We start from the raw sequence: 13,171 nt of genomic DNA on the forward strand, positions 1-13,171 counted from the left end.
TTATTAATTAACTTACCTGATCCGGTCTAAGACCTGGTGGCACCCATGTATACTCTTCTAATGCACAGCCACTGTCATCATCCGATTGGGAATTACGCTGAAATTCTAATTGCTGATGATGACTGTGTAAATAGGCTGCCGTTTTGTAGTTGGCACGCAGTGGCGATGTGATCGAACTGAGCGGCAAATTATTGGGTGGCTGGCAGTGGCGACGCTGTGGGGGCCCCATAAAATGTGTTGATGCGGCTGTGTGACTGCTGCCACCATTGCTGCTACTTGACGCTGGATCAATGTGACTTGTGCTACTGGGTGTGGGTGTGGCATTCGATGATGAGGTGGGCGTAGAGCGATCATTATTGTTCAAATTCGGTGGAGGAAGACTATGCAGATGCGAATGCTGGTGTTGCTGTTGCAGTTGATGTTGTTGTACTGGTTGTTGTGCTAGCTGTGTTAACGTTGGATCGACGGCTTGCAATTGATAGGCTGGCAAATGCACGCCAGCTGCTTCCAATTGTAAGAGTTCACTTTCGGTTTGCGTATAGTAATCACTTGGCTGTTGCATAATGACCTCGGCCAACAACTCGTGATGAGGTTTCTTCGGTGCAGACCACTGCGGCAATGATGTTGTTGCAGCCTGGCTAGTTTTGGCACACGAATCCTTTGCTAATGTGTTTGACGCAGCACTGCAATGATGGAAATAAAGAAACAGAACAAAAACATCATTTAAATGGAATAATTCGTTGGTAGATTAAAATGATTTAAGAGAGGGAAATCATAACAACATCATGAATTCGAAATCTAAAACCTTCCCACATAAATTTCAATAAGTATTCAAGTCGAAACCTATATTTAAGTAAATCTGCTTAATCTCCTCACTGACCAACTATGTATATCCTCTCGCGCTCTCTCCTTCATCATTCTCGATTTCAATGAAGCTAAGTTAAGCTAAGGCAATTGGAATTTTCTGGATGGCGGAATAAATTACATCAATTTAATTCAGTTTTTAATGCATGGCACAAAGTCTCATTCTATATGTGTGTAAATTGTATTTTAACGATCCTTGTTGCATTTATTTGTTGTATTGTTGAACCAGCCAACATTGAATTGAAGGCCAGTTTATAGTGTTAAGGAAATATTCAACAATCGCATAGTTTCCAAGAATGGACCGACCAACTAACTGACCGACCACAACAAGTTGCAATGGATCGCAGCTTTATGGTCTCGCCTAAATGTAGCAGTACACTAATTACTTAAATATGATTTTGGTTTGTTGGTGGCGTTGCTGTTGTTTGGAGCTGCAGATGATGTGGTGGCCACAATGTGGTTGGTGTGGCATGAAACATGTCTGCACGTTGCATGAGTAGGCACATGGGTTACATACAATATAATCATGCAAATGAAAATTTCTGGTTTTATGGTTTTTTGATTACGTTGCATTTATACCAACATACACATTAAAATGTGTATGCATATTTTTTCTATTTAGACAATTCCATTTTAAATATGGCCAACATAATTTCATTTTTTTCAAATCGTGTTGATGCCAAAAGAAGTTGTGCATATTTTCCATATTTTGTGGTTTTCAAAATCACTGGCTTTAAAAATTTTGTAAAAAAAATTATGCAACACACTTGGACGTACAACGAAACTCTCAAAAGGTAAAAGGGGGGAAGTTTGCCCAAATATTTTATCATACTACCACTTCTAAAATACTCCGATATAGCTCGACAATCACCATTGACATTAAGTAGATGTTCTTTGCATACGAGCACTATAATAACTAATTGTAGTCTATCCGTAGCAATTGCGTTCGTTATACCCGGAGTCTAGTTTACTTCGACAGCGCTATTATGGATTATTTACCATCACTAGATTCAGTATGTTTTCCAAGTCATAATTTGCCCGCAGATTTTTTCTTTTTTGGTTGTTTAGTTCCGTAAGCTTAAACTCAAGCTGTTTGTTGTGCCGAGTGCAACATGTATATTATACACATTTTTTTAATTTTAATACTTCGTTAGTATTAAATTTAAACTTTAAGCCAAGCAAAACGGACACTTAATGCAAAAACAAAGACTTTCACCACTCAGAGTATTTTAATAGGCACACAAAAAAATTACACACATCTACTTAAAAGTAGTAAAAGTATTTGCATATTATTTTAAATTTTTTTGGATACTTGCTGTTTTGTTTATGACTGAAGCAAATCCATTGGCTACACTCAAATTTAACAACACACATACAAATCTATGTAAGTATGATTATTTTAAAGAAATTGTTTTGCAATCATAATGGATGGAAAAAATGCAAAAATATACTTCAAATGGAATACGAAAGCCAAATACCAAAATTATTAAAAACTTTCCCATGGACATGCTGTTGGCTACTTACTTATGATGGAACTGCCCTCATTTACACATGAACACATCATTTTAATATTGAATGTAATAAGTTGTTGTAACATTAGTTTCATACGAAAAGATTTTCACTGAAAACAAGCTTGACCATGGCCACAACAAATCATTAATCTATCAATCACATCAGAAGTTCTGCACAAATAACATACACTGAATTGAGCTTCATTCCATGTGGTCACACCTCGAAATACAACTAGTCATTGAGGCAGAGTGTGTGTGAAAATTATGAATGAATGGGTGAAAGAAACGCCTTTCATATTCAAATAATTCCATGCAAAAGTAGAACAATATCTATGAATTATGAAAGCAGGTTAATAAGTGATTACAAATCAATACCGATTCCACTGTTACCTGGCTTCAACAGGTGCATTAAACATTTTTTATATATGTACAAATATGTATGTATGTGTTTGAACATAATAGGCATCGCCATATTCAAATAGAGATATATATGTATGCAGCTTTTCTGCAAATAGATTTGTAATACGCATTACCTTCGATTACATATCAATGTTATTGTGTCCAAATGTGTAAAAAACTAAAGTTGGTAATCAAAAGCAAAACATTTGAAGAGGGTTCGGTATTGTCGTTCCTAAGGCTAATTCGAAGACTCCTAATTTGTCAATGTATATAATAGGTCTAATAAGCTCAACTCGAAAGAGAATTAATTAAATATCACTATAAATGACCTTCGCCTTAATAAGGCAAAAATAAAAAATAATTTTCGATTGCTTGAGTGGAGTATTCCCCCATTGGCTCAACTTCATTTATTACCCTCTATTACAGAGAGTAATGTTTTTCAAAACGAACTGACAGTGTTGCAAAATTTTACTGAGCGCTACCAATATCATGATTTCATCCCGGCGAGGGGAATTATCAATTGGCTTCTCAGTTTTTGAAATAATGCCTGTATATAGAGGGTAATAAATGAAGTTGAGCCAATGGGGGAATACTCCACTCAAGCAATCGAAAATGAGATTGAATCTTCAACAATAAACAAAACAAATAAAAAATAATTTCAGCATGAGCCAGGCTGGGATTCGAACCTGGGTCTCCGCAACTGAGTGTCAAGGTTGCCGGCATCTTAGGGTTCTGAGCCACCATCAACTTGTCAAAACTTTAGTAGACAATAATTGGTGATCAAAAATCTTCTGATATAGGTGAGCAATACTAATGACGTAGGAATAAAACTTACCATAGTATTTGTGAACATTGAAAAATGGGATTACCAAGCAGGACTATAGGAAAAGTTTGGAGTTTCAATTTACTGACATAATTTCGCATATGCATTTATCTAATAAAGTGCGATATATATACTAGTTCCCAAGCTTTGGCTTCGTCTGCCACAAAAAAAAAAAACAACATTCAATACGCCTGAAGATCGGCTTAACCACCCGTGAAACGTAGCGTAATGGTTGAATGTGTGGGACTTCGGTAGACTCCTAATTTATCAATGTATATAATAGGTCTAATAATCTCAACTCGAAAGAGAATTAACTTAATAAAAATTTTTGCAGGAGTACTTCTGATGTATGAATACGGTTTTGTGGGAGTCACTTCGTTTTTTGTTTATGGACATAGGTCCACGTTTTGCTCTAACCCCATATAAAGGTACCGCCCGATTTCAGGTATTTTTACATTTTTAGAACAAAACGTGGACCTATGTCTTGCTTACTAAGAACCCCAAATGCCAAATTATAGGTAATTCGGTCTGAAAATGTAGCAAAGTGCATCAAGATACCCGAAATCGGGTGGCACCTATGTATGTGGGATTTAACAAAATATGGACCTATAATTTCTTCACAACTTCTAATCCTAAATGCCAAATTATAGCCTTTTAAATTTGAAAATCTAAGAAACCCTATTCTGGTAGTTTTCACAGATAAAAAGAGGACTTTAAGTAATATAAATCTTGAATCTGAAGAACAAATATTTATTTGACCTACATTTCAAATCATATCAACAAATATTTCTGAAACATTTATTTTAAACATTTTATTTTAACTCACCAAAGGACAGGTTGCCGATGTAAATAAAATTTATACACACTCCGCCGTAATACACATTATAAAACATATACATATATTCTTGATCAGTATAAAATTCAAAGACGATATAACGATGCCAGCCTATCCGCCCGTCCGTCTATTGAAATCTAGATACAGCTCGCAATATTAACGATGCAACGTTATAAAAAATTACGTTACTCTTAGGATTCAGTTCAGTCCATGTTTTTATTTAGTCTCTGTTGGAGATACTTAATATTCCTGCTGTTGTTGTTCCGTTTTTAACACACTGAAATAAGGATTTGCTGCCCTATATATTCTTGATCAGGATAAAATTCCGAGTGATCGAGCGTAGACCATAATTGAGCTATAGCGCTACACTTTTTCACCGAACTACCTGCAATTAGGCATTTGAGATTCCCCGCTGTCACAAAACTTCTCCACCAAAAATTTTCAATATAAGTCCATTTTTTGGTATAGCCCTTATATAACGGTACATCTGGATCTTCGGCATATTCAGTATTTTAATTAATTTTTTTGACCGAACTACCTCTAACTTGATATTTGAAATTACCCGTTGTCACAAAACTTCTCCACCAAAAATTTTCTACATAAGTCCATGTTTTGGTATAATCCCCATATAACGGTACGTTTTGATTTTCGATATTTTGAGAATTTTAGGTGCAATTAATAATCACAATAAATGTTATTTGTCATTTCAATCCAAAATCCCACTGCGGTCCCTTCTTCAAACTTCTCCACTAAAAATTGTCAACATATGTCCATGTTTTTGTATGGACCCCATATAACGGTACCTGACGATTTTCTGTATTTCAGGATTTTTGCTACATTGTTTGACGGACCTACCTCTAATTTGCTATTTTAGTTTCCCTGCAGTCACGAAACTTCTCCCCCATATAACGGTACCTCCCGATTTTCTGTGTTTTGAGGAGGTAAGCTATATTTGTTGGCCGAAATATCTGTAATTTGACATTTCGAGTAATTTCATTTCGTTCGCAGTGTTCTTAAAACTTCTCCACCAATAAGTGTCAACGCATTAATATAGGTCCCATAAAAAGGTGACGACCGATTGAAGACATAAGAAAACTAATAATTCTATTTTAGTTAAGAATATATTATGGCGGCCGGTATAAAAAGTTCGGTCACGCCGAAATTAATGGTTTTTTACTTGTTACTGTTTGTTTTGTCCGCTTTTATACGCTCCACCATAATATGGAGGGCATAATTAAATTTGTCATTCCATTTGTAACACATGGAAATATTCTTAGGAGACCCTATAAAGTATATATATTCTTGATCAGCATAAAAATCTGAGTCGACATAGTCATATCCTTCCGTCTATAAAAATCAAGATACAGCTTGCAATTGTAATTTGGTATAGAAATTTCTATTACCCCTAGGATGTTTCGTATTGAAAATGGGCTATACCCCACATAGAACGGTACCTCCCGATTTACGGTATTTTGAAGGCCTCAATATCTCACCGAAATGACAGAAATTAGGTATTTGGTCTTCTTTGGGGGTATACATTTTCCATCATATAGAATTGTACTTCCCGGTATTTTGAAAGTTTTGGCCTCAATATCCTACCGAAACGGCTGAAAATTGGTATTTAGTCTTCGTATTCGGTATACAACTTTACACCAGAAATTTTTCGGTATGGGTCCACGTCTTCATATAGGCCTCATAGAACGGTCCCTCCCAATTTTCGGTATTTATTTGAAGGTTTTGGCTCCATTTTTGGCTAAAATTTGGCATTTAGTCTCCGCTAAAATTACAAAGCATTTTTACAAAACATCCCTTGCCCTCACATAAGGGGCTACCGTATTCACTTCAATACAATTCGTGGTGGAGTGTATAAAAATTTGGGACCGCACGAGCTTAACGCAGTTCTTACTTGTTTTGGGGTTGCAAATATGGCATACTGATTTCTAGTTAGACACACTACACACGGTGCGCCTGAACCAACTTTAAATGGAAGACGCTTACACCTAGGAAGTTTTTGCGGATTCTGAAACTACAAAAACTAAAAAAAAATAAAAATAACAAAATCGCGGTTGTATGCCCAAAACTGTCGTTTGTAAACTTCAGGTTAGGGTTGTTTATACCAACCATCTACTTCAATGATTCATTGTTAATTCGGTAAATGTGGATCCCCCATGTTTGCTGTACGCTAGGGCACTTCCCAATTTCCTGCTACCTACATTGTATGGAATAAAGCAAAATAATATATTCTCTTCCTCTCTGCATAAGATTGGTCAAAACGCCAGAAGTCAAAACAATTATGGGGTTTTTACTGATGGCTTTAACGCTACTTGAAAGTTCCCATCCGCCAGATAAGCAGTTTTAGAAAATTAGGATGTCAGAGATTAAGGATTTTTAATTTTTGTTGGACAAGTTTCTTGTTCATTGGGAACCCCAAGTAGTAGAAAAGGTACTATATGTTATGTGCTAATTTGGTAATGTGCGTTTTTTCTGGGATATATATTAAAACCTTTAATTTCAAATTTTGTATTTTTATTTCTACGAATTTTTGTCTCACATATTTTTCTGAACTATATTGTCTAACAAAGTCGTTTGAATAAAGTTAACTTAAGAACAAAAGTTGCTAACCAGCATTATTTCAATTTGGATGTTTAGATGGACATTCATCTAAATCTTTATATGGATTTGTTTTGGGAGCTTTTCGTCATTTTGCATTGTGGTTTTATTGACACTATAACAATATTTTCAATACAAACACACCTTTCACTTTCCAAATAAAGCCAATCAATGAATGGATGGATGATTTCCTAAATAACAGAAGACCATTTGTGGCGGTAATCGGTTATATTGCCGTGATTAGTATTGATTTGGACATTAACACAGATTTTTTGCTTTCATGAACATTGCAATATACAACTTATGGCCTTTCCATTTATTTATTTTTATTTTTGTTGGATTCTTGTGATTTTTGTATTGGATTTCGAAAATATGACAAATCTTTTAATTGTTGTTCACAGCAGCATTCACCAAAGCATGAACTGTGCGATTTGTGATACAAATGCCCAGTGGACATTAAAGTATTATTGGTGCGAAGCAATTTCAATTTTTGTAAAACAAGTCTGTCAATCATGTCGAACCAAACGAACGGACGAACGAACGACCGACTGACCATTGGTCATTTGCAACAAAATCTGCATAGATTTATGGGAACATTTTTCGGTAGTGGGGAAAATGTTTACCTTACCACAACAAAAAAAAAATTCAAAACAAAATTAACTAAAACTGCAAAATATTTTAAAATTGATTGTGTTTTTTCAGTTTCATTTCAACTGTAAAGCCGAAAGTAAATGTTGTTCGTGTTTATTCGTTGGCGGTAGCCATAAATTATTGTATTTTGTATATATTTGACGTCGATTTGTATTAGGCTGTGTATTTTTAACACCCAGAACCAAAACAGACATAAACATATATTTCAATTTTTATGTAAAAAATATCAGTTCGCCGTAGCAAAAGAGATTTAAAATGATAGTCTGAAAGAGGGGGAAATTTAATAAAAATATTAATTAATTATAACAACTTTACGATAACTCATGTTGCTGCTGGCAACTACTATTGGCAACACACATATTGCACTACAATTGCCAGCAAACTAACTGTGCAACCAACTACTACCGCTGTTACCCTTGCTGCATTCCGGCAATAATGTATTGAATTTCAAATGCATTTTTATTAGATAGAATAGTCTTAGGATGCAATATCTCAGCGACAGATAAGTAATGTGAGACATTTATTAACCAGTCTGCGTATTAAATTGCTTATTCAATTAGTCAATATTTTTGGCATTTTTGTTGGAATGTCGAGTGGATATTTATTACCAGAGGCATGCATGGTAGGTAGTATGTATGTCCAGTAAGCAGACACGGTGCTCTTGAAACTATTTTAAATGGAAGGTGCTTACACCTCGGAAGTTTTTGCGGATTCTGAAACTACAACGTTTTTAGATGAGAAAAATCAAAAAAACAAAAAAAAAATCGCCGGAGCGCTTTTTAAATAAATCGCGATTTAAATTGACATTTTTAGGGGTTGTTAAGGTTTTCACGATTTCGCTTAGAAACCGCATGTCCTATTAAAATGGGACTAAAAAAAATGTTGTAGCTATGAAAATTCTCTACAAGATTGACCTGTATGGTATTCTCGTCGGTTTTACGGTTTTCGAGATGTAGAAGTTCAAATTGGGACAATTCAAATTCAATTCAATTTTGTATCGCCTCCTTATAAAACAATGTCATGGCTGCAAATTCCCAACTTAAACTTATATATCTAAAAAACTGTTACAACTTAGGATAAGTTACTTAAGCCAGTCTTGTAGAGAATTTTCACAGCTTTAAAATTTTCTCAGGTCCCATATCGATAAGACTTACCGTATTCAAGCAAAATCGCGAAACTATAACAAAAAAACCTAAAAATGTAAATTGAGATTCCTTATCTCAAAAATCGTACAGGCTGGGAACAAATAATAAACGTCAATCCTCTAGAGAATTTTCACAGCTACAACATTTTCTTTATCTCTATTTCGATTGGACTTGCGGTTTCCAAGCAAAATCGTGAAAACCTAAAAAACGCCTAAAAATGTGAATTTTGACAGCGATTTATTTAAAAATCCCTACAGCGATTTTTTCTTGTTTTTGGATTTTTCTCATCTATGAACACTGCTGTTTCAAAATTCACAAAAACATTCCTTGTGTAAGCGGTTTTCATCAAAAGTTAGTTAAGCCGCACCCTTCATGGAATTGTTTTATAATGGGCCGATACAGTCAGTGCATTGTCCCAATTTGAACTTCTATATCTCAATAACGGTAAAACCTACTAAATTATCACAAAGGTCAATCTTGTAGAGAATTTTCATAGCTACAACATTTTTTGTAGTCCCATTTTGACAGGACTCGCGGTTTCTAAGCAAAATCGTGAAAACCTAAACAACCCCTAAAAATGTCAACTTAAATCGCGATTTATTTAAAAAGCGCTCCGGCGATTTTTTTTGTTTTTTGATATTTCTCATCTATGAACATTGTAGTTTCAGAATCCGCAAAAACTTCCAAGGTGTAAGCACCTTCCATTTAAAATTGTTTCAAGAGCACCGTGCAGAATTATAAATAAATATTATGATGTGTATTAACATACATACATACATTGTATGTATATTCAAATGCTTAGACCAATATATAATTCAGGTGTTGACAAATGTAAATAATTTTAACAGGAACACAGTAACCAATTTATTTATTTAATAAAAATGAAAGGCATTTACACATCCCTAACGAATTTTAATAATAATTCAGGGAGTTCAGATAGACACACAATATACTATTAAGCATAATATACGATCGACTTAAGTACAACCATCATAGATCAAATCGGCAAATACATTATCATTTTACGGGAGAAGACCCAAGGAAAGCTTATAAAAATTGTTCAGTGGAAACAAATATTTTGATATGTTGATAAAAATTGATTACTAAACATGACATTGGCTATGTTACATACCACATGCTACTCGCTTTTCGCCATCTAAGCGGATGTAGATTGACAAAGTACAAACAGCTTCAAACTACCACAAATTCTGTACTTGGATATCAAAAACCACCTAGAAAATATGGTACGTCTTGAAGTGTCGTAAAGTTGCTGAAGAGAAGAACGCGGATTTTTATTCAGAAGCATCGATAAAATTGCTGACATAACACCCAACACATTTCAAAGAAATTTTTCACGCGTTTCCGGTGTTTGAACTGCCCAAAGTTTGAAGTCTTAAATTCCGTAAGAAGGCAGTCTGTCTACGACAACTTTTAATTTGAAAACAAAATTATTTAAATTCACAAAAAGTGCATAACATCGGACATTCTATGAAAATTTCAAAAAAAAGGCTCGAGAAGCCTTAATCGGACATAAGCAAAGTTTGGAACATTTGTGTGGAGGGGGAACCTAAATCTGCTGTCCGATATAGACCTTTTTGGAACTTGATGTTTATCTTAACATGGCGTTCTTCTGCTGCGGTGGATGGGGTGTTGTCCCAAGTGTCGCATTCACAGTATATCTGTTCTGCCAGCGCGACTACATCAGTGTGAATGCTATCCAAGATTGTATGATAGGCTCGTTGGTCTAAAGCTTTACGTTTATATCTTTAGACCTCTCTTTCTCTCTCTAGATTATGAAGATCTCTCCGGATGTACCTTGGTGGGGAAGCCTGCCCATTAATTCGCGCCAGGTACTGTATCGACAACATTCTGTTGAGCTGATGCACCGGTAAAACCTTCGATGCAACCTTATGCAGTCCACAGGGCGGCATTCTGGCAGGTATGCATAGTAAAAAGACCAGACGATAAGATCGTACAATTATTCGCATACATTACGATCTCTATGCCATATGAAGGGTGTGGAATTTCTTGGGGTTTGGACTTCGTGCTCATAAGTAATTTTAGTTGGTCATTATCTCAAGAAGTATTGGCTGGCCTCTGAAAGAAATTTTGCCGTTGTAATAAGGGTCACGAAGACAACCTGGTGCAAAGAATTCAAACCGATCCCCGACATCTCCTTAAACTGCTTTTTGCGACAATTTTTTAAATGTTTTAGATCGATATACATACATAATCCACATTTGAACCTGATCTATACTAATACTAAGAGGAATGTATTTTGGGCCCAATCGGTAGATTCATTCGAGATTTATGGTGCGTGCGAGAAATTTTCATTTCATTCGCATTGGAAAGTTTGCATCCAATTTTACCAGAACTTTTATGAAACTGCTCTATTCTAACCTTAATGATATGTTAATTTTTTGAAACGATTTTTTCTACATTTGACAACTTAATTGTTGCATTGGGGCAACGACCAACTGGTCTCTTTCTATCGCTACCCTCAGTCGCCTCTAAAATATTAATTAATTAATGACTGACCTATGACAACATATTTCATGAATTTATTGTTCTCAGCATGGTATCAAAACTTCCTCTAATTTATATAAAATCCAAAAAAGAACAAAATATAATTTTTTTGTTGTATAGAGAATCAATTAAAATCTGTTTATCGTATGGGACCCACGACATTAGACTTTCTTACATATGCAAATCAAGTTGTATTTGTGTCAATGCCTTAGGGTCACTGGGGGGTTATGGTTGCGCGCTTGCGTTGTCCAAACCAGTTTTGGGACATAAAGAACACTCCACACTATTATTTACTGCGAATGGATAATTTGTTATTTTTGTTTATTTTATATTTTCTAAACACCTACTGATTGTGGGAAACATATTATTAGATAATAATTATATGGTTCTAGGGCTCTTTGTTCATTTATAACAAGAGTGTCAACAGAAAAGCGCTTTGATGACCTCTGATAACAACTAATTTACTGATACCTAAACTGGATGAAAAGAAAATGTGTGTGAACATTTATTTGTATGTTTGAGGCTATTGAGACAGCAAGATAAGAGATATTGTAACAATGGCACGGTAATGGACATTGTATAATTCTGTCAACAACACCTTAAATTATTAGTGTTACTAATATTTTTTTGATCAAGCCACATTTTGAAAACGATATGTTAATTAGTTGATATATGTTTGTTGATTACCTAAAATTCTGAGTATGATGTTTCCAACATTCGTCATCATTTAGAAGAGCTAGAATCTCTCCACATGCATTTGAACAATATTGTTTTTAGCTAAGTAATATGTTTATTATAATGGAGAAAGAAGTAATATATTAATACTATGCAGCACGAAAATTATTAACCATATTCTGACACCGCAGCGTGATAGAAGACCAAAAATAAGAAGACCTGTGTCCCGGCGATTTTTCCTATCACTTCAACTTTCGCGGTTATGTTCCCACAAAGGTCTGAGGCATTGATGTCAAAAGGGATCATTTTGTGGGCCTCATATCTTGTAAATCGCTGAAATTTGGGTTTACTCGTTGAAACAAAGTTGTAGCTCTCGACTTAAAGAATAATAATTGGAAACACATAAAATCCATTTAACCTCGTCTTCAAGCTCAAAATCGTCAAGGTCAAATTTCCCCATTAAGAACCGTTTCTACAGAGTTCGTATGTTCTAGAAAGTTGTTTATTGGGACCTAAGGTACATTTTTGAGGGGGCTGTTTGCTTCAATTGTGATCGGTTTGATATCTGCAACCCAATATCCGAGAAAAAATTATAAGGGAAATTTGACCTTGACGCTTTTGACCTTGAAGATGAGGTTGAATAGATTTTATGTGTTCATAATTATTATTATTTAAGACGAGAGCCACAACTTTGCTTCCACGAGTAAACCCAAACTCTCAGCGATTTAGAAGATATGAGCACCACAAAATGCCTCAGGCTTTTGTGGGCCCATAACCGCAAAAGTTGAAGTGATAGGAAAAATCGCCGGGACACGGGTCTTCTTATTTTTGGTCTTGAGTGTGTCAGAATATGGTTAATAAACCATGACTCAAAAAAAGACACACAGTGTTATCCTATAATCTGAGAGTATTGAAATTTCCTTTTATATTTTCTTCATGTCAATGAATAAATTGATCTGCCTTTTCTAATGTTTTCGTAAAATCTTCAATAATTTTAAGAAGCTATTTATATGTTTGCCCCATCAATACTCATCTTTTCCACACATAATTAAAATTATTTTCGATTAAGATATAACAATATTTTGTACTTGTCATAAATCTGCAAGACTCTATACTTATATCGTAAAATAAT

General features: G+C 34.9%; 1 protein-coding gene across 3 annotated transcripts in view; it reads right to left on the reverse strand.

The window, feature by feature from the left end:
- esn (espinas) overlaps positions 1-13,171 on the reverse strand; it is a 176,114-nt gene that overhangs the window by 64,357 nt on the left and 98,586 nt on the right. For all 3 annotated transcript variants that reach the window (XM_073989991.1, XM_073989990.1, XM_073989989.1), the window contains one exon: positions 17-683. In XM_073989991.1, coding sequence (XP_073846092.1) covers positions 17-562 — 546 coding nt within the window. In that variant the 5' untranslated portion in view covers positions 563-683. The remainder of the gene's footprint in view (positions 1-16; positions 684-13,171) is intronic.

Source organism: Musca autumnalis, unplaced genomic scaffold (genome assembly GCF_047663935.1).
Source record: "Musca autumnalis isolate F117 unplaced genomic scaffold, ASM4766393v1 scaffold_5, whole genome shotgun sequence".
NCBI lineage: Eukaryota > Metazoa > Arthropoda > Insecta > Diptera > Muscidae > Musca > Musca autumnalis.